This window comes from Brachyhypopomus gauderio, chromosome 6 (assembly GCF_052324685.1).
Source record: "Brachyhypopomus gauderio isolate BG-103 chromosome 6, BGAUD_0.2, whole genome shotgun sequence".
NCBI classification, from domain to species: domain Eukaryota; kingdom Metazoa; phylum Chordata; class Actinopteri; order Gymnotiformes; family Hypopomidae; genus Brachyhypopomus; species Brachyhypopomus gauderio.
The window spans coordinates 32,519,491-32,542,047 of NC_135216.1; the positions used below are offsets into that span (position 1 = coordinate 32,519,491).

Here is a 22,557-nt window from a genome sequence, read left to right on the forward strand (position 1 = left end):
GGGGTCATTTAGTCTGAAGAAGTGTTACTGGGTTACTGAGAGGCCAAGCCAGTAGCCATTTAGAGAATGTGTGTATTACAGTGTGTAAAGGAGCTGTCTGTAGTGCTGAAACTGATCACTAACATGATTGATTTAGGTCTTGAAAAGCATATTATAATACTGTTATAATTATCTTAGATTAAATTCCAGTCAAGGGCTTTTTATTGAAGTAACTACATGCATTTCATATTATTTTAATGTTCTTAATGAGTAAAATCAGTAATGAGTCTGGTGTTTAAGAGCTGTCTGGGCCTGCAACCCATGCTGCCCAGAATCACAGCTGATGGACTCAGCAGGTAATGTGGCCCAGCTGACTCTACACTGCCAAATCTACTCTTGGGTATCACTCATCTATGCAAAGAATATGAGAGTGTGTGCGACCAAGTCTTGTTCTTACAGTTATTTCCACTGACTTGTAAACAATTCCAGGTAAAAATATATAATGCACAAATAATTGTATGTTTGTCAAAGCCCAAGACAGCATATTATGAACTTGAGAAACCTTGATGAGAAGGTTAGGGCATGGGTTAAAGCAAGAAATTTTCATTTGACTGAAAATTTTTCCTGGCAAAAGACAATGCCAGCAATTACTGAAAATGTGGTGTAGTTGGGACACGGCCTCTTTTGCCTAATTCTACACAATAAACACATTTATAAAGTATATTTATCTAAACAGCCTGTGTAAGGACAGAAGAGAGAATGAACACCTGAGCAATAAATGTACTTAAATGTGTATTTAATGGGAGTTATCTGGGGGTCCTCTTCCAGAAAATTATTTAAAGATCAAGTCAAATTTAGTGAATCCTGGTGAGAGGTATGAAGCTCTTGTTTTTATCAGATTCACTATCGCAAAAACATAAGCCGTAAGATTACCTGCTTTAAGTAGGTATGTTACAAAAAAATGTAATGTCCAAAAATGGCAAATTAAATCACACCACTGGATAGAGCTTTTAAATACAAACAGAACAACACCATCCATGTTAAGCCTGGTTTAAGCCTTTATACTTGACGCAGCCCGAGCGGCGTGAGCAGCGCGAGGGTCCGCACGCCGAAAATGACGTAATCGAGGTGGCTCCACCCGTGCGCGAGAGCCTCGCAGTCGTGAACCTCTCGACTTTAGTAACTAACATCGCGCGCGCAGCGCTTCAGCGCAGTGAACTAAGTCATGTTTGCCGGGTTCATACACCTTTACAAGGTGGAATTAAAGCACTTGTACGTCACCTTCAAGGTCCATTTCAACACGTTTTCAACGTTAAATTTAATTAAGTTAAATATTTATACATATACTCGAAATGATTCGAAATAATTCGCTTTTTATCAAATTATTTAATGGTTGTTTATTTTCAAAACGCCCAATCTTAACGTCTTCACGTTCTCTCATATTTCGTCCTGGAATTACAACGTAATACAAGAGAATTGTTCAGTCAGATAGCTATTTGTTGTGAAACGAAGTAGTTACATTTTCAAGCATTTTAAAGTACTTTAGCATAAATTCTAGCACTAATGCAACAATTGGTCAGGTAAATGTTCATTCCCCTGTTTTTGAGGGGTGTTTCTTTATACTACCACATATCGTTTCGGACAACATTGCAAAAAGAATGTGACGCAGCAAGTAGCCTCCGACGTTCGCGCAGGTGTACGGAGTCGCGCGCTACGGTCACGCTAGGCAGGAGGGGGGCAACGGAAGTTCAAAACGCTTGATGGTCACGTGATTCACGGAGGCTTCAGATAGTTCCAGGAAGTTCAATTTGAGCGCATAAACACAGAGACAGAACTGCGATTTGAGTACTATTGTGAACATATAACGACCAACTTTAGGCTAATTTTAGAGCACATTGCTGTTTAATGCTTTGATTGTTTTATAATTGTTATATATTACGTTCATTTATATATTTAGAGGGACAGGAAGGGGTGAGAAATTCAGATTAGATATGTAGATAGGTATTGGTGACCTAAGTAATCTAAATGACTAATGTACATTTTCTGACAGAAGGAAAATTCTTTGACTTCATTGTGCAGAAATATGCTTTAAAGGGTACATTAAAACACATTACATTTACATCCAGACAGTATATGACATTAAAATACATTGATAAATTATATATATATCTTGTATTTTTAATACACACTTATTTACAGCAATTAATTCATTAAATAAATCTCTAATAATCTCAAATATGAATATCATGTCAAGCAGTTTTTCTGTGTCCTTTCCTCCGTGTTGTGTAGTGTCCACCATGGTTTGCTGTGTTGCATGGGGATGCTCCAATCGAGCAAAAATGTATGGTTTCCCCACTGATACTGAGAGGAGAAAAAAATGGTTGTCTCAACTAAGCAGGAGCAATCTTACCCTCACTAAAGATTACAACAGCAAATATATATGTGAGGTAATCATCAAACACTGCATTTGCACTTTTCACAATAAACACACTATTGGAAAGCTTAATGCCTGATTTATTAAAATACAGAACAGTGAACAAAAAAAATCAAAGACTCCAGACAGATTCGGGTGCAGGGTGAGGGTGCTATCTAGTTGCAGGCTCCATTGAATCCCCTATGGTTCTTTGGCTTAAAGAGAGAGAGGAGAAAAAGACAGGAGAAAATGATTATTATGAGTATTGATGTGATATGAATTTGAACTTGTTGCACATCCTTGGTTGTTTTTTACACGTGTAATGAGTGTATACGTATCCAGTAAGTGTTCTCTAATACTGTGTATTCACCCACTATGGGATATGTATATGAGTAGAAAAAACTGAGTTCTCATGTGTGAGGAGTAAACTCACATCACTCTGCAGGCACATTTTGAGGCAGACCAGTTCATCAAAACCAAACAGGGCAAGACTAGACTGAGAGCAGATGCTGTTCCCACCATTTTTGTGCATCGCCCCGCACTCAGAAAGAGGAAGCCCCCTGCAATACGACGCACCACTGGACCTGTAAAGACAGGGCCCATAGCTGCTGATCACAGCTATAGTGTTGACACAGGTATAATAAGTATGAACTCCTAATAATTATATTATTTCTTTAAGTGATAGAATATTTAAAACTTAATCACACTAAATAGTATACGTCTTTTATATCCAGCAGTTTCAAAAACTGAGGAAATACGTTAATAAAATAAAAATAAATAAAACGAAATAAAAAGGAAAATAAAAAATAAGGATAAATAAATAAAATAAAAGGAAATAAAACGTTAGCTGGTACTCCAAAATGGATATCCTCATTTCACCTCCTCTACCCAACACACTCTACAATCACACTCAAATGTTATATTTAACCAATACTAGCTACCCCGCAAAAACATCGCGTTTAGGTGAAATGACATTAAGAGAGGAATTTACAATTAATAGGCTGTCGGTCGTTAATGTGAAATCTCGCTAACCGTATTCGCGTTGTCTTAGCATAGATTTAGTTCCCTAAATCTGCTTATTAAGAGGTGGATAATTCACTAAAATGCTTTAATTCACATTTTAATGCACATGCTAATTTGATTCTGATGTCCTTATAATACACAATCTGATTTTTTAAGCGTACTAACCTGTAAAAGTGTATCACAGATGGTCCACTGCTCCAGTTTGACTGCGCTGCTCGTATTTGCTGCTAACTTCCGGGAACTATTGACAGGCTCCACGATCCGCCATTGCTGTAAAAAACTGGTCCATTGGAGTGAACGGAGTTGACGCGACACTCTCTCTCTCTATAGGGCTCTGGAGGGGGGTAAAAACCTTTCTACGTAATGTCCGCAAATCTGAAGGCGGAATGAACCGCAAGTCAATCAAATGACACCGCCGTCATCCATCCAGCGCTGATGAGCGCCAGTGAGAATCATATTTCGGCCACAAAACAGATAGCACGCGCGTGTGTTGTTTATTATGATTTGACGGATTTTTTCCCCAAAAAAATCAAATGACGGAAATCCGTCGTAGTGACGGAGAACTTTAACCCATGGGTTAGGGTTAAGCTTCGGTATTAAAGATTGTGTTCACTGCATTGAAGACAATTTGTTTTAATGCCAAGATGTCACGGATTCTCTTCAGTGTCTCTGTATGACTTATCCAGTAAAATACTCCCGACGACCAGTTTAGCAATTACCTGACAAGCATGAGTTTTTAAATGTAAAGGTCATGACCTCTTTGACATCTCAACACACATGAAACAGAGGAACCTGAAAAGACCTTTGAGTTGAGCACTGCTGTATCTCTATTTCCATGCTTGCCTCTAGCACTATCCTCCCTGATGTAATAATCACTTCTATTTTATTTTTTCTCTCTGTCCTTCCTTCTCTCCGTCTATCTTTCTCTCGCTTTCTCATCTCACTCCCTCACCTCCTCTTTTATTCATTGAGTTCACTCCTCCTATCTTTGCCATGGGCTTCTTCTATAACGTAACTTCATCTATCTCCATCCTTACCCTCTGCACGCTTTATTCATATCTGCCTATTCAACTGGTTGTCTATACAGGTATGTGAAATATGTGCATTCAAATTCCTAAGCAATAGAATCTGCTTGTGTGTGTGTGTGTGTGTGTGTGTACTGGGATGTGTGTTAATGTGTGCATTAATGTGAATGTGAGTGTGTCCAGATGGGTCTCTTCGGGGCCACTGTCTTCCTGCAGTGTTATCTGTCCTGTGCTAATGAACTCTTAATTAAACTCTCATTAGAACCTGAGGGTGGGACGAGGAAGAAGAGGGGGGAAGATGAATGAGAAGTAAAGCATGTGAGTTCTTTAGTGTTTGTGTCTGTGTCTAGGTGTGTGTGTGTGTGTGTGTGTGTGTGTGTGTGTGTGTGTGTGTGTGTGTGTGTGTGCGTTTGTATCTGCATATAGATGTGTGTGTGTGTATGAAAGACAAGAGAGAGCGAAGGAGGGCGTGAAGGTCTCTAGCTTTCCCCCACGTGTCCTGAGTGCTGTCCTATCAGCAGGTTTTGGCTTTGGATTCAATTAATTACATCTTAATTAGTACCAGAATTTCGTTAAGCCACTTCCTTTAATCCAGCATGCGGGACAGCAGGACTCTGGTATCCTGCGTTAATTATTCAGGCATTACTGACCAAAGGGTCAAAAGGTTCCAGACGTCGTGAGCTTCTGCTTCTCCATTTGCAGTCAGGCCGTGTTGAGTTGGAGAAGCAGGCGTGCTAAAGGCAGCCATCTCCTCAGCTGTTTAGCGCTGCTACCACCGTCCCCTGTGCTGCACACTCACGCCAAACACTCTTTTGTTTCAAAATTAATTACTGCAGCTTTCCAATATGTGCTGCTTGCGTTTGTTTTTATAATTTTTTTCACAGATGATTCACACACCATTATTTCACATCAACCTCTTTATGACAGTGTTTGCCTGTTGTTGACAGCGTCAAACTGCCTGTAATCTGTAAGTGTCGTGATTTAGGTACTGTCATGCAGGAATCAGCATGAAATGTTCGGAAGTACACACCACTCTATTACAGGGAGACAGAATAATGAAGTGGACTGTGTGGTCCATACACACTCACCATTGTTGGTCCGCATCGATCGACCAGAGATTCCGTTGGATCCGATTGGGTGGTGCCCTCCTCGGTCCACGCCCGCCCCCATCTCTCCAGGCTGCTTCAGTAGGTCAGTCAGGGCCCTAAACAGAAACATTTACAGCACAACTGTCAGCACTGCTTACTGCAAACATTTATACCCATCAAAACTGCATATTATTACCATTTATACACAATCAACACCATTTGATTGATGGCTAATAATTTATGAGTCAGCGCTACCTTCCAATAAACATGTAAACCCATTAGTATTGCTTACTGTAAACATAGCAATACTTTAATGACAATATTTATGACAATACATAAACGTTTAGAAATGCTTATGGAACCCACACTAATATGCTACTGATGATAACTGTGAGGTAAGTAATATGCTGCACTCAGTACCATAACTTCCACACCAGATAACAAGAGCAAGTAGCTTTTGACTGGCTTACCAGTGAAACGAGAAAAATGCTCTCATGCTGTTTTTAAAAGAAAGGTTGGGTCAATCGAAACTGCTTTTAGATAAAGAATAGACTTAGGAGTCTGAAAGTGTCGGGAATTAAAGTTGCTAACTATAACACTATTGTATAAATAATTCAGTCTCCATAACTTCTAGTAAATGGTTAAAAATATTTAAACACTTTAAGAACAGAATACATTTAAGATCTGAGGCAAGAAAAAGGACAATGCGAAAAAAAAAACATTAATTGCAGGCAGTGATGGCTAAGTTACCTTGAGAAAGTAATCCGATTACTGATTACTCCTTTTTAAAGTAACTTAGTTACGTTACATATTACTTGATTTTAAAAGTAACTACGTTAGACTACAAGTTACTTTAGTAGTTACATTCAGCAGCAAAATAATTTTTTCCAATACTCACTTTATTTGAAGTGCATTTTTAACAGTAACAATGTATTGAAGCAGGTTCGGTAACCGAGGCAGAAACTGCTTAATCCAAAAATCCAGGAGGGAAACTTTATTGATAACACAACCCTGGCGCGCGCAGTCGCCCCCCCCCAGTGTCACTTAAAGGGCGAGACTCGCCGTGAGGAGTAGTAGTCGCTACAGTATCTCCTGACATTACGTTTGTGTAGCTGCGCGGTATTATTTGTAAATTTATTTGTAAAAGTAATACAAGCGAACTGGGGTGGGTTTCCCGAAACGTTCGTAGCGCCCAATGCGTGAGAGTTGGCAACCCTGTAATTGCCTTTCCTCCTCCCAAACCAAACATCCAGTTCGTATTCATATTCGTACTCTCAGCTCAAAGGCAGCGTGAGCGTTGTGAGTACTGACACTGTGAGGTGTGGTAGTTTCCGCGAAATATCAGTTATTTGTTTAAAAAAACAGACCTATGACAGTCCATAATTCACAATTAGTTACAAGTTCAAATAAGTACAGGGTTGCCAACTCTCACGCATTGAGCGTGAGACACACGCATTTGACCGTTTTCACACGCTCTCACGCCACACTTCCGATATCTCACGCCGAAAAAAAAATCCAGTTTATTTACCTCAGATCCACATATATGATTCAATACGTTACTAGTTCGGTAGCTCTGGCGCCATCCACCGGCGATATAACACTGAATCTGTGTCCATTTTTCGTTCGCCAACCCCCCCCCCCGCTCAACAAAATACACTCGCCACCGGCTCCAGGTTAAAATCTCACTCCAAGCGAACGTCAAAAGTTGGCAACCCTGTAAGTATCACTAGATCAATAATAAATTCGATTTGCATGTTCAGTGAAAGTAAATTCTTCTCGTTTCACATCGTTTAGCTTGCGAGCAAAAACACCTCATGTAGAAAATACTGGTGAACCGAACACACTAGTTATATCATGCGCATTTCAAGAAAAATGCTTTGAAAAATTCTACGGATATTAAAATTCTAGCAAGGTAAGATATATAGCCTGTTTGTTTTAGCAATATCTCGATTTTTACCTCATTTTATTTCAGGAATAGCTCTTTTTTTTACCTCAGCATATTTTCGCAATTGCTCGTTTTTACCTCACGTTAGCATTAGCTTGATTATTACCTCAGTTTAGTTTAGCCTAGCCCGAGTTCTTTTACCTCACTTTATCTTAGCAATGCCTCGATTTTATTTTAGCAATAGCTATATTTTATTTTGTCTAATCTTAGCGTTGGCTGGACTTCACCTCCGATTACGTCAAATTTACCTGTTTACTGTTTAGCCTATAGCAGGGCCCACTAAACATTAGACGTCTTATGGACGTGCAGATCAAGTCTATATTGCGTCCGTCGGTCCAAGACCAATTCTGGACTTCTACTCGACGTGCAAACTAGGTCCGTTATTTGGACGTCTAACTATGACCCCACTTGGACGTCGATATGCAGTTAAACACTTGAACGTCGGAATTTCAACGTCACGGAGACGTCTAAGAAGGGTACAGAAATGTACATGATACATAATATTTGTATTTTTTTATATTAATGAACATTTCTAAATGTTGAGTAAAGCGGTATGAGAAAACTTGTCTTTTGGGCGATAAACACTTTTGCTCGACTCCGTCAACCTAAAACTCCATGTAACCTCAATGGTGCAGCTTGTGAACTGTAATAAATCCATATTATTATACATTATTTAATGTAGACACGTATAAGAAAATGTATGTATTATCAAAATATTGTAATTTATGTATAACTATTAATGCATGATGTTAAATACAATCAATTGACTATGATACAAAAGTGAGCCTACATAAAAAGCTCGAGCGAGTTGCCTCGCGCATTTAGAGGAGTTTAAATTAAAAAGAAATCCGTTACTTTTTACAGTTATTTACGGGCGATTTCAAGGTAACATTAACAACTGGTCTTTCACAAACCTCAAAATGTTAACCTAAAATGTTTATATGTTGTAGTAACAGATCAATAGATATAATCACATTACCTTGTACTTTTGTAATGGATTTTTGTAAGGTTTGTTACGTTTTAACGTTAGCCAAAAGGCTAGCTAGCTACTCACGTATTGGATGGAATTTACCACAGACATTACTACTTTTATAAGTTGGCGTTTTGGTCAGTGATCAATAAAAATGAAGGTGGAAAGAAATTAAATGCCATTCATGTGATTTATTTGTAAAGCATATACAATTGTAACGTGTGTAACTGGTGCCAGAAGGTGGCGGACCTGTTTATTGTTCCCGTTCATCTTTCTGAAGTTCGTTAGGCTCAGCAGATTTGAACCATTACACTTTTGTATACGTTTCCAGTTATCTGCTGCGACGAAAAGGAAGCTAGGAAAATTTACCAGGACAAAATGCTACCTTCTAAAATGGCACTAGTTGTGCACAGAAACTATGAATCCCCATGGAAATTGTGTTTTAAGAAAGCATTTCCTTCGATATTACAGCTCTATTTAGAAATAGCTGTTGGTAGGCTTATAAAAACGATGTCTAAAAGGAGTCAACGTTTTACGCAAAAAAAGACCTACACAAGACTTCATTTGGACTAGAATTGGCCCTTATCCGGACGTCCCGGGGTCGTCGATACACGGCGTGCAGAAGACGTCGGAAAAAAGACGTCGTCTGGCGTCACAGTCTGCACCTTCAGGGGACCAAAATCCGACGTGCAAAAATGACTTGGAAAAGACGTCGTTTCAACGTATCTTTGCGTAGTGGGGGGTGGCCAACCCGTCATAGACCAAGAGCCACTTTTCTTACTGTGTTACGGCAAAGAGCCACATCGTACATGGGCGAGTGTAATCTGTTGAGCCGGGGGGGGGGGGGGAGTGTAAATTATTAGCTGTGAAGACAGTCAAATGCGTGTTTTCCACTACGCCGGTTTTAAAAGTATTAGCGGCTCGCTAGGCTTGTAAACTAACCGCGCACCACGAAAATGTAGCAGTGTGTCGCCCCGTTTGTGCAGGTGAGCCCGCGGACCGGCTGGGGAGCCGCATGAAACCAGGCAAAGAGCCGCGGGTTGGCCACCCCTGGCCTATAGCATCACCCAGAGCCGGAGTGGCTAATCGGGAGATTCGGGAGGATTCCCGATGGGCCGGCTCATGTCAATCTCTAGTTTGGGCCGATTGGGAGGGGAAAATAATTTTGGGCCGTATTTGGGCATGAAACTCCCGGGCTGAAAAAAAGTGGCCCACTCCGGCCCTGGCATCACCTCAGATTTACCTCAGCTGTAGCCGCTCTAGGGATAGGATATAGCCTACTAGGACATACTTTGACCGGCTAGATCCAGACAAACTGATAACGCTTTTATAAACTGATATCGAGATAAACGTTTTTCTAATGTTTATTGATGATCTCTACTTCACGTAACTGTCACAGGTTTTAATTTTAAATCGGCATGGGATGGTTTCTCAACCACTATATTTTCAAGCACAATTTGAACTTCTAATTATCTGTGCTGTTTTTAGAATATTCAAGAAACATTGAAAATATGTATTTCTTAATATAAAACAATAACTTAATAAAGTTTTTAACCATTTGGCGATTGCAGAAGCAAACGCAAGGGATTCAACGGCCATGGTTACTGTCGAATGTGTACATGTGAAAATAATTTGGATATATATTGTAAATACAACCATTTCAAAACATAGCTGCTATTGTAGTGAGAAATCTGTTTGAAACACATTAAAATATGTTAGATAGCAGCCTAGCTGTAGTAATTTGGCGTTAGTATGTAAGATAGGTAACCTAGTTATTCAGCCAGCCAACTGACGGCAACTAAGCTTAATGTTTGGCTTATCATTCTTTCATTTGTTTTAACTACACCCTTCTGTTGCTCGGGTAAGATAGAGAGAGACAGGAGCATGCCTGTGTGTGTGTGTGTGTGTGTGTGTGTGTGTGTGTGTGTGTGTGTGTGTCTGGGCACATGTGAGCACTTGTGTTTGTGAATTTTCCTCTTCAAGCTTAGCTTTGTTTGTTTACTCTTTGTCAGTCTTTTGTGTCCATTTTGTCTCCATGGTAACACAATACCCCCTGTGTCCCCTCAGAACGAGATGGCATCTCTCAGCCCCAATCACCACTACCATGTCTCCACAGCGCCCCCCACAGGCCGACCCTGACCCCCTCAGGCCTTCCCCCACCTCCTTTTAATGCGCCATTATCAGCCATGTGGGACAGCTGAAGAGTGAACACCCAGCAGAGGTCAGGATGAACGCTTCTATTCATACAGCAGCCCACTGCATGCGGCTCACAGATAATAACACACACCAACATTCATAGCAGCTTCTGTCCTTCATTTCTCATGGTAACCATCTTTACTTTGGCAGTTCAAATTACCTGTTAAATCATATTAAAAATCTGCTTCTGACATACTAATGAATTTACAAAACAGACCTGAATATTTCACCTCAGTCACAACCCTGGGCTCAACCCTTCGTGACATCACAACACTGACTTCAGTTTCCAGGGCTACAAAATCTTGGCAGAGTAGGTCTCTGGGACAGTGTTACCTGGGTGACAGGAGCATTGGTAAGAGGTGGTGAGAACCTGCTTTTTCCTGGTAGGAAACACAGAGACCTTGTCACAGAGTCAAGATCGCTCTCACTGAAGATTTACACTACATCTCTCTCTCCCTCTCGCTCTCTTTCTCACTCACTCATTCTCTATGCTGTTCCATTCAACATTGCTTTATTGCCATGAATGTAATAAGATACACAATTGCATACTATTGCCAAAGCAGCTAGCAAGAAACACCTAAATATAAACTTAGTGTAAATGACAGAGAGATCACTGGGGGCTAGGACTCGGCACTTGTAAAGCTGCTTTGTGACAACAACTGTTGTAAAAAGTGCTATATAAATAAAATTTGATTGATTGAGATAGTATTGTAGGTTGGAATACACTAGAGGTGAAACGATTCTTCGAGTAACTCGAGTAATTCGATTACAAAAAATACTCGAGGCAAATTCTTTGCCTCGAGGCTTCGTTTAATTTATGTCACCATCTATTTTAAATGTTTAAAATCCCGCTTTGTACTACTACGCAGCTCCGGTATCATTGTTTTACACTGACTGTTATAACTGACGCACAGGTTTAAGGCAGCGTGATTTGTTTTGATGGAAATGGCGGAAAACGAAGATAGCGGTGTCCGTAAAAGTGCAAAAATGTCAAAAGTGTGGGACCATTTTTCGCTGCGCAAGGTGGACAACGTAATGCAGTGTATTTACTGTAAAACGGATCTGGCCTACCCAGGGCATAATTTGAGCCGGATCCTGGCGGAACAAATAGTTATTGAACAAATAATTCTATAAAAGACATTTTTTAAACACAAGATCCACATTCAGGCTTCCTAAATCACACAAGAGCTCTCCCTTTTAGCGATGCCTTTCTGCGTCTCCATAAAGCTAAAAGCTAGTTATACTTTCGCGAGTGACCGTAGCGTGCAACTCCGCGAACGGCGGAAGCGTTCATACTTGACGTGTCCGAATTCTGTGCAGTGTTGTCCGTAACGATATGTGGTAGTATAAAGAAACACCCCTCAAAAAAAGGAATGAACATTTACCTGATGAATTTTAATGCTGCATTGTGTTTCAGGTTTGAAAAGTGCTGGAATTTAGGCTTAAAATGCACTTCTGCACTTAAAACACTTATAAAACACACGTAAATCATTTAAAAGTAATTTATATAAACGGATTGGCTTTTATTTTGACATTTGTGCGCCTAAGCGTTGCGTTTTGTGTGCGATCCGGTGACATTGTTGGCCTCAGTGACCCCTTGTCTCATACCGCTGTTTGGGTTCCGGCATCGTTTGATTTACAAATTAAGCACTGGGCCTACCATAACAGTACTTCCTCAATGCTTCAGCACCTAACCTGAAAGCATCCGCACGTGAACTGCTCTTCTCCAAGCGGAATAACAGCCAATTGCTTGCTCATTTTAAGAGAACTTTCATGTTGCATTACACACTATCAATATTATTGTGTTAAAAACACAAAAGTGTGATTTTATCCGATTACTCGATTAATCGATGAAAAAATCGACAGAATACTCGATTATATTTATATTTTTTAAAATATTCGATAGTTGCAGCCCTAGAATACACCTCTAGAAATCAAGCTATTACAATATTATTAGTAATCAATAAAGTTCAAAGACACTAAAGTCATAGCAAAAGTGTGTGTGTGTGTGTGTGTGTGTGTGTGTGTGTGTGTGTGTGTGTGTTTGCCGCCTTGAGTACACATGAGAGTACTGCATGTGTCCTCCAGATGTTTTTAGGTTCTGAGAGAGAGAGAGACAAGCTCGGCACCGAGAGACACAAGCTGGGCACAGAGAGATATAGACAGGCTCGGCACTGAGAGAGACAGGCTGGGCACAGAGAGAGAGACAGGCTCGGCACTGAGAGAGACAGGCTGGGCACAGAGAGAGATAGACAGGCTGGGCACAGAAAGAGAGAGAAACAGGCTGGGCACAGAGAGAGAGAGACAGGGTGGGCACAGAGAGAGAGACAGGCTGGGCAGAGAGAGAGACAGGCTGGGCACACAGAGAGAGAGACAGGCTCGGCACTGAGAGAAAGGCAGGCTGAGCAGAGAGAGAGAGAGAGAGAGAGACAGGCTGGGCACAGAGAGAGAGACAGGCTCGGCACTGAGAGAGAGGCAGGCTCGGCACTGAGAGAGAGGCAGGCTAGGCAGAGAGAGAGAGAAAGACAGGCTGGGCACAGAGTGAGAGAGACAGGCTCGGCACTGAGAGAGAGGCAGGCTGGGCACAGAGAGAGAGAGAGAGACAGGCTGGGCACAGAGAGAGAGAGACAGGCTCGGCACTGAGAGAGGCAGGCTGGGCACACAGAGAGAGGCAGGCTGGGCACACAGAGAGAGGGAGACAGGCTGGGCAGAGAGAGAGAGAGACAGGCTGGGCACAGAGAGAGAGACAGGCTCGGCACTGAGAGAGAGGCAGGCTGGGCAGAGAGAGAGAGAGAGACAGGCTGGGCACAGAGAGAGAGACAGGCTCGGCACTGAGAGAGAGGCAGGCTGGGCACAGAGAGAGAGGCAGGCTGGGCAGAGAGAGAGACAGGCTCGGCACTGAGAGAGAGACAGGCTGGGCACTGAGAGAGAGGCAGGCTGGGCACACAGAGAGAGGCAGGCTGGGCACACAGAGAGAGGGAGACAGGCTGGGCACAGAGAGAGAGAGACAGGCTGGGCACAGAGAGAGAGACAGGCTGGGCACTGAGAGAGAGGCAGGCTGGGCACTGAGAGAGAGGCAGGCTGGGCACAGAGAGAGAGGCAGGCTGGGCAGAGAGAGAGAGAAAGACAGGCTGGGCACAGAGAGAGAGACAGGCTCGGCACTGAGAGAAAGGCAGGCTGGGCACAGAGAGAGAGAGAAACAAGCTCGGCACAGAGAGAGAGACAGGCTCGGCACTGAGAGAGCGGCAGGCTGGGCACTGAGAGAGAGGCAGGCTGGGCACAGAGAGAGAGACAGGCTGAGCACACTGAGACAGAGACAGGTCAGGTCCCCTTACGCAGTACAACTACAGTCAAAGGACCTCTTCTTATCTCTTTCTTCTGTTCATTTAAGTCTAAGGTGTCCATTTGGTAGGTAGCCAGATGCAAACATTGGTTATTAATCCAGTAGAGGTAAGTGGCAGGTAACTAGTAACATGTCCCAGACTTGCCTGATCCTATCCATACACTACCCCTTCAAAACTAATGAAGCTGTAATTATATATAAGTGGTTATTATATATGAGCTGTAATTATATATGAATGGTGATTATATATGAGCTGTGATTATATATGAATGGTGATTATATATGAATGGTGATTATATATGAGCTGTGATTATATATGAGTGGTGATTATATATGAGCTTTAATTATATATGAGTGGTGATTATATACAAGCTGTAATTATATACAAGCTGTGATTATATATGAGTTGTGATTATATACGAGCTGTAATTATATATGAGTTGTGATTATACATGAGTGGTAATTATATATGAGCTATAATTATATATGAGCTGTGATTATATATGAGCTGTAATTATTCAAGCATGGGCATGTGTGTTTGTGTGTGCATGTATATGTGTGTGCATGCAACTTTGCAAGCATGCATGCATGGAGGTGTATGTATGCTTGTTTGTGTGTGTTTGCATGTTTGTTCTTGTGTGTCCTATTCCTGTCTATCCCTGCGGTCTATAATTAAGCTGTCACACTCTAGCAGCGGCCCCACCGCAGCTCTCCAGAGCTAATCAGCTGTGAGAGCGTGAGCTGTGGGCTTTTACAGCACCTCTCACTGCTGCAGGCTATGACACACACACACACACACACACACACACACACACGCACACACACAGTGGAACATGGCCACACACAAGCACATAGATACACAGACATGCATGCACACACAGCTATACACAAATGCACACACAGAATACAAATCTGTGACACAAACAGAATACAAATAATGTGGTCTAAACCTTTGTCTTTGGGACATTACATTTTTTTAGCACCAAAGTAGTGTGTGTGTGTGTGTGTGTGTGTGTATGCAGGGTGGCCGCGGGTCCTTAAAAAGTCTTAAATGGTATTAAATTTCATTTTTGTCAAATAAAGTCTTATTTTGTCTTAAATTTTCAACCACAATGTCTTAAATTTGCGGAGCTAAATTTAGGGATGAATAATTCCGTTAGCGGTGTGTTGAACTTAAATATTGCTCGCAAGTATTTCGGGCTTAACGAGCACCGGTAGTTGTTGGACTGGCGGGATCATAATTTCATGCGGGCTGTATGTACGTTAACGTCTGTTCGGAGAGATGGGGAAATGCAAACTTAGCCAGAAATGGTTGGAAGACCCGACATATTCTTGGTGGCTCAGAGCTGTCACAGATACCAGCGAGGCTCGTCAGCAGCAGCCTGCAATATCTACGTTTTGCCCAACAAGAGATCCATTCAGTCGAGCTCTGCTCAACGTCGCATTCACGCTGTAGGCTATGCGGCTCTACCAATACTTTGAAGGCTTAGGTAATATGGGCGCTAAAAACAGTTAAGAGTCACCAGTCATACAGATCCAACGAAGGAATTGACTCATTGTTTAAAACCATGTTCCCTGATGCCGCCTTCAAGTCTGGTTTATACTTTCGCGAGTGACCGTAGCGCGTGAACCTCCGCAAACGGCGGGACCGTTGCAGTGTTGTCCGAAACGATATATGTGTTAGTATAAAGAAACACTCCTCAAAAACAGGTGAAGGAACATTTACCTGACCAATTTAATGTTACTTTGTGTTCCAAGTTTGACAAGTGCTGAAATTTAGGCTAAAGTACTTGAAAATGCTTGAAATTGTAACTGCTTCATTTCACAACAAATATCTGTCTGACTGAACAGTTCTCTTTACGTTAACAAATACGAGCCTCTTGTAATTCCAGGACGAAACATGAGAGAACGTGAAGACGTTAAGATTGGGCGTTTTGAAAATAAACAACCATTAAATAATGTGATAAAAAAGCGAATTATTTCGAATCATTTCGAGTATATGTATAAATATTTTACTTATTTAAGTTTAATGTGCTGGGATATATAGAAATGGACCTTGAAAGTGACGTACAAATGATTTAATTCCATCTTGGTGTATGAACCCTGCAAACATGACTTGGTTAATTGCAAGCCGCTCGCGCATGGGCGAAACCACCGCGATTACGTCATTTTCGACGCAGCGGCTGACGAGCGGCTCGCGCACTGTCGTACACCTCTCGAAATTTGTAAAAACTTCGCGTGCGCCGCGCTTCAGCGCAATTAACCACGTCATGTTTGCAGGGTTCATACACCTTAACAAGATGGAATTAAATCATTTGTACGTCACTTTCAAGGTTAAGTATAAACCAGTTGTAATAATTTACTTGCTGAACAAGCCGAAGGGAAAGCAGGAACCCTGATGGCCAAAGTGATCACAAAATCAAACATCCTTAGAAAGAGTTTCAGAGAAAAAGTAGCAGAACTGAAAGGGGTTGAGCGTGAGCTGGAGTATGGATCAGAAAAACAGGAAAATGGCCTTGTGTGTGTGTGTGTGTGTGTGTGTGTGTATGGTATGATGCTGTTGTCAGTGTTTGAATTTTGTTTTGTATAAAGTTTCATTGTGTATACTGTACAGTGGAAAAAAATGTAATGTTTGTGTCTTGTATTGTCCGTCTTGTGCATTAACATTTGAAGTTTTCAAGCAGCTAGATTAATTAATGTAAATAATCAGTTGGTTTTTGTGCTTTATTTTAACGTGTATGATCTTGCGAGTTGGTCTTAATTTTATTTGGAAAACGGTATTAAAAAGTCTTAAAATGTCTTAATTTTTCCTTGGTCAAACCTGTAGACACCCTGGTATGTGTGTGTTTATAAGCATTTACATGTGTGTCCAAGATATATACAAGACAAGGTAAGATTATATGTCTAGAACATGAGGGAATAAAAAAACAAAAATGGTTCCATATAAAAGTAAAACTACAGAGGGACAGATTGTGTGTGTGTGCGTGCGTGCGTGCGTGCGTGCGTGCGTGCGTGTGTGTGTGTGTGTGTGTGTGCGTGCGTCCGTGTGTTTAAATGTTGAGAGTTCTGTTTAGTTATGTTTAAATATAATCAATGTATGCAGTTGTCTCTCTCTTTATGTCTATCTCTCTGTCTCTCTCTCTTTCTCTCTGTCTCTCTTCCTCTTCTGTCTGCGTCAGCTTGTGGTTACATTGTCATGACACTTCAGTCACTTAAATGAAGCATAACACCACCATCAGTCTCTGTCCGCACCTTTCGATAGTGTGTGTGTGTGTGTGTGTGTGTGTGTGTGTGTGTGTGTGTGTGTGTGTGTGTGTGGCATGTGTAATGTTCCATAGATTCTATTACCTGTCTTGGTTTGATCTGTTAAAACCTAGCCTTCTTGTGTGACCTCTCTGCAGCTCTTTTCCCAGGTTCTCACACACACACACACACACACACACACACACCTGGTCCATCCACATATGTATGAGTGAGTATAGTGGACATCACGGGTCAGCTGTGTGAGTATAGTGGACATCACAGGTCAGCTGCATGTGAGTATACTGGATATCACGGGTCAGCTGCGTGAGTATAGTGGACATCACAGGTCAGCTGTGTGAGTATAGTGGACATCACGGGTCAGCTGTGTGAGTATAGTATATACTACACGGTCCTGTACTACACAGTCCTGCACTACACAGTCCTGCAGTACACAGTCCTTTACTACACAGTCCTGCACTACACAGTCCTGCACTACACAGTCCTGCAGTACACAGTCCTGTACTACACAGTTCTGCACTACACAGTCCTGCACTACACAGTTCTGCACTACACAGTCCTGCACTACACAGTCCTGAAGTACACAGTTCTGCACTACACAGTCCTTCAGTACACAGTTCTGCAGTACACAGTCCTGCATTACACAGTCCTTCAGTACACAGTTCTGCACTACAGAGTCCTGCAGTACACAGTTCTGCACTACACAGTCCTGCAGTACACAGTCCTGCATTACACAGTCCTTCAGTACACAGTTCTGCACTACAGAGTCCTGCACTACACAGTTCTGCACTACACAGTCCTTCAGTACAGTTCTGCACTACACAGTTCTGCACTACACAGTCCTGCACTACACAGTCCTGCAGTACACAGTTCTGCACTACACAGTCCTGCACTACACAGTCCTGCACTACTCAGCTCTGCACTACACAGTCCTGCACTACACAGTTCTGCACTACACAGTCCTGCACTACTCAGTTCTGCACTACTCAGTCCTGCACTACACAGTCCTGCACTACACAGTCCTGCACTACACAGTCCTGTACTACACAGTTCTGCACTACACAGTCCTTCAGTACAGTTCTGCACTACACAGTTCTGCACTACACAGTCCTGCAGTACACAGTTCTGCACTACACAGTCCTGCACTACACAGTCCTGCACTACTCAGTTCTGCACTACACAGTCCTGCACTACACAGTTCTGCACTACACAGTCCTGCACTACTCAGTTCTGCACTACTCAGTCCTGCACTACACAGTCCTGCACTACACAGTCCTGCACTACACAGTCCTACACTACACAGTCCTGCACTACACAGTCCTGCACTACACAGTTCTGCACTACACAGTCCTGCACTACACAGTCCTGTACTACACAGTCCTGTACTACACAGTTCTGCACTACACAGTCCTGCACTACACAGTCATGCACTACACAGTCATGCACTACACAGTCCTACACTACACAGTCCTGAAGTACACAGTTCTGCACTACACAGTCCTGAAGTACACAGTTCTGCACTACACAGTCCTGAAGTACACAGTCCTGCACTACACAGTCCTTCAGTACACAGTTCTGCACTACACAGTCCTACACTACACAGTTCTGCACTACACAGTCATGCAGTACACAGTCCTACACTACACAGTCATGCAGTACACAGTCATGCAGTACACAGTCATGCAGTACACAGTCCTACACTACACAGTCCTGCACTACACAGTCCTTCAGTACACAGTTCTGCACTACACAGTCCTTCAGTACACAGTTCTGCACTACACAGTTCTGCACTACACAGTCCTGCACTACACAGTCCTGCAGTACACAGTCATGCAGTACACAGTCCTACACTACACAGTCCTGCACTACACAGTTCTGCACTACACAGTCCTACACTACACAGTCCTGCAGTACACAGTCCTTCAGTACACAGTCCTGCACTACACAGTCCTGCATTACACAGTTCTGCACTACACAGTCCTTCAGTACACAGTCCTGCACTACACAGTCCTGCACTACACAGTCCTGCGCTACACAGTTCTGCACTACACAGTCCTTCAGTACACAGTCCTTCAGTACACAGTCCTGCACTACACAGTTCTGCACTACACAGTCCTGCACTACACAGTTCTGCACTACACAGTCCTACACTACACAGTCCTACACTACACAGTCCTGCACTACACAGTCCTGCACTACACAGTCCTTCAGTACACAGTCCTGCACTACACAGTTCTGCACTACACAGTTCTGCACTACACAGTTCTGCACTACACAGTCCTGCACTACACAATCATGCAGTACACAGTCATGCAGTAGTCCCTCTGATCAAATGTCAGCTAATTCCTCTCCAGTTAGTTTCTCTTTCACCCTATCTCTCTCATTCCCTATACCTCTCACTGCCTCCATCCCTCTCTTTCTCCCTCTCTCATTCTGTCTTTCTCTTCTAGTGTTTGTGCGTTTGTGTGTGTGTGTGCATGTGTCTGGTTCACTACACCCGTCAGCTTAAATCAGGTCTGTGAAGCTGCAACATAACAAAATGCCCTCTGATATATACACGCACGCACACACACACACACACACACACACACATCACACATCACACAGCCTGCAGCATCTCAGCAGAAGCCTGGGTGTAAGGGCCGTTTACCTTCCCACTACTACACACACTTTCATCAAGCCACAGTGTACATGTCACACAGAAGCACATATTCAGCAATGGAGGTTTATTTACCCGCTGACATACTGTTCACAAAACAAAATGGATGGAGATTCTCACAACAGGAGCAGTGGGTAGAGAAACCATAGCACTAGAATATGGGAGGAGGGTCTTGCACTAAGACATATTTCTTTCTTTTTGTTCCAGGCTTTTCCAGCTGGGATCCTTCGCAAGACGCTGATGCACCATGTAATGGGCGTGGCTGCATCTGGAGGACCTCTGGCCTCTTTACTACCCCCTGCTGGCCTGGAGGCTCGGAGTGGCTCTGAGCTGCTCGCATCTGACGCACCACCCTGACATCAGCCTTTTAAGGCTCTGTCTGTCCTCTACTTGTCCTCTTTCTCTGTCTTTTTTACTCTCTCACTCATTCTCTCTGTTTTTGTGTCTCTCTCTCTGTGTCTCTCTCATTGTCTCCCTCTATTCTCTCTACCTTACACTTAATGGTCTGCAGTCATTAAATAGATTTATGCATCTATGTAGTAAGTGGGAGCTTCAGTCACACACACACACATGCACACACACACACACACACACACACACACACACACATGCCAGAGCCCCTCACCAAGCCCCGATACACTGATGAGGTGAGTGCAGAGCAGCCCCCAGGATATATGATATTGTGCCTTGACTTTGTGTGTGTGTGTGTGTGTGTGTGTGTGTGTGTGTGTGTGTGTGTGTGTGTGTGTGTGTGTGCGCGTGTGCGTGTCCTGGACACCAGCGTGTGACGGTATTATTCTGATGGTCATTAGATGCTTTTCGTAATTAGCAAAGCATTTAGTGGATTAGCATGCTATGACCTCTTGCTTCCTGCATTCCAAACAGAAACTCTGAGTGGACCATGAAACATAAAGTACTACCCAACAGATTTGAAGTGTGAGTCATCCTCTGAATCAGAGAGATGCAGTGGTCTGGCAGTGAAGTGTTGCCCATAACAGCTGGTAACAGCTGACTGCAACACACTGCCTTCCTGGACCCACAGCGCTGCTGACTCCACTGACACCGTCTGCTGTCAGTGGTACTGAAGTAGTCTGGGTCCTGAAGAAGGTGTGCTGTGTAAAGTACAACACTGCTCTGTTTATTCTGTTTATTTTTAGCATTTTACTATATCATCGTAACAAGACATTCTATTTGTATATGTGATAAATATCTCGTATTTATTATTTATTTAATTTTTTGGATTCCCTATAAAGCTCAATGCATCTCTCTCTCTCTTTCTCTCTCAATATTCCTTTCTCCCTCTCCCTTACTCTCTCTGTCCATTCCTCTCCCTATTTCCCTCTCCCTCCCTCTCTGCCTCTCCTTTCTTCTCTCCCTCTTTCTCTCTCCCTCTCTCTGCTCTTGTGTGGCCTCAAAGTGCTCACTTGTTCTTTTCTTCTCTGGTCTGTTTTTTTACTGCTTCCCTTGAAGGCTTGTCTGCAAAATGGTCTCATTATGCAGTAATACACCCCCCCTCTGCTCAAACCCACTCAGGAAATGAAATGGGCTGAGAGAGAGAGAGAGAGAGAGAGCAGACATAGAAGGAGAGGGGTGATGGAGGATGAGGAAAAGATCAAGTCTGAAGAATATATAAAAAGAGGAAGAGAGAGAGGCAGAGAGAGTGTTTTTATATATATCCATAAAAGATCTATATATTTTTGTTGCATGTATATTTTAGTAATCAAAATACAACAGAGTGTGAAGCATTTCAAACCCAAGAGCTCACCCCTAAACCCAGTCCCCTCTGTCAGCTGGTACTGGTATTAACTTACCTACTGACTCCTAAACCCAGTCCCCTCTGTCAGCTGGTACTGAGACTAACTAACCTACTGACTCCTAATAGCCTCAGTCCAGCACTGCTGACCAATCCAGCACTCCAATCAGAGTTACCAGATTATCAAGCAAAGCAAAAACACTGAAATATTCACACAGACTCGCCAAAATCTCAAAATCTCCACCACTGTGACATATTCAGTGTCACCTAAATCTCTAACACTGAAATATTCACACAGACTTGCTTATTTCTCACAATGCAATTTGTATACTCCCAAATATTTAAAAAATATGTAGCAATGCCTGAGAGACAGTAATGCACTCTATACTAGTACACTCATCACACCTCTCACTGTATATAATATATATAATAATGATCTATATGTTGTTCAGATATTTATTGCATATATCGTTTACTATAAATTACTGCACTTACTGACGCTTTGTTTATTTTACAACCATCATCATTGTTATCATTAACCTAAAATACTGTCATTAACGTCATTGTTATTTCTACAATGAGTATGTTCTGCTCAAAATAATTTATGCTTTGACAAAATTGTACTAGATACAGTCCTGCCTATAAAGCTACCTTAAATTGAGAGAGAGCGAGAGAAAGGTGGAAAGAGAAGTGGAGAAAGAGAGAGAATGCTTGGTCATTTTTGTCACTGCCTTCTTGTTTTAAACTGAACCAGGGGGAGTATTGGGTTTAGCCTCAGCATCTCACTCAAGGACAAGGCATTCTCTCTCTCTCCCTCTTTCTTTGTCTCTCCTCATCTTCCTCTCTCTCATTTGCTCTCTAGGACCTTGATGGCTGAGTGTTAATCTGCCATGTCACACTGT

At 42.4% G+C, this 22,557-nt stretch overlaps 1 protein-coding gene and 3 long non-coding RNA genes across 9 annotated transcripts in view; 2 read left to right on the forward strand and 2 right to left on the reverse strand.

The window, feature by feature from the left end:
- The window catches only part of LOC143517723 (uncharacterized), a 23,231-nt gene extending 2,424 nt beyond the window's left edge, over positions 1–20,807 (forward strand). The window contains exons 2-4 of one of the 4 annotated variants that reach the window (XR_013132030.1): positions 4,703–4,758; positions 10,511–10,664; positions 20,110–20,807. This is a non-coding gene — a long non-coding RNA (uncharacterized LOC143517723). Of the gene's footprint in view, positions 1–4,702; positions 4,759–5,575; positions 5,632–6,801; positions 6,828–7,251; positions 7,441–10,510; positions 10,665–20,109 lie in introns of those variants that run through there. The other 3 variants (XR_013132031.1, XR_013132032.1, XR_013132029.1) reach the window with 3 other exon arrangements.
- The window catches only part of LOC143517720 (protein shisa-8), a 63,489-nt gene that overhangs the window by 23,929 nt on the left and 17,003 nt on the right, over positions 1–22,557 (reverse strand). For both annotated transcript variants that reach the window (XM_077010490.1, XM_077010489.1), the window contains exon 4: positions 5,529–5,644. In XM_077010490.1, coding sequence (XP_076866605.1) covers positions 5,529–5,644 — 116 coding nt within the window. The remainder of the gene's footprint in view (positions 1–5,528; positions 5,645–22,557) is intronic.
- The window catches only part of LOC143517724 (uncharacterized), a 137,023-nt gene that overhangs the window by 9,064 nt on the left and 105,402 nt on the right, over positions 1–22,557 (forward strand). The gene's annotated exons all lie outside the window — the stretch shown is intronic.
- Positions 2,593–3,746, reverse strand: LOC143517721 (uncharacterized). 2 transcript variants are annotated; one of them, XR_013132026.1, is made up of 3 exons: positions 3,581–3,746; positions 2,826–2,976; positions 2,593–2,607 (listed from the first exon to the last, which is right to left on the reverse strand). It is a non-coding gene; the product is annotated as an uncharacterized LOC143517721 (long non-coding RNA). The 2 variants fall into 2 exon arrangements; XR_013132027.1 differs by having other exon boundaries at positions 2,826–3,010.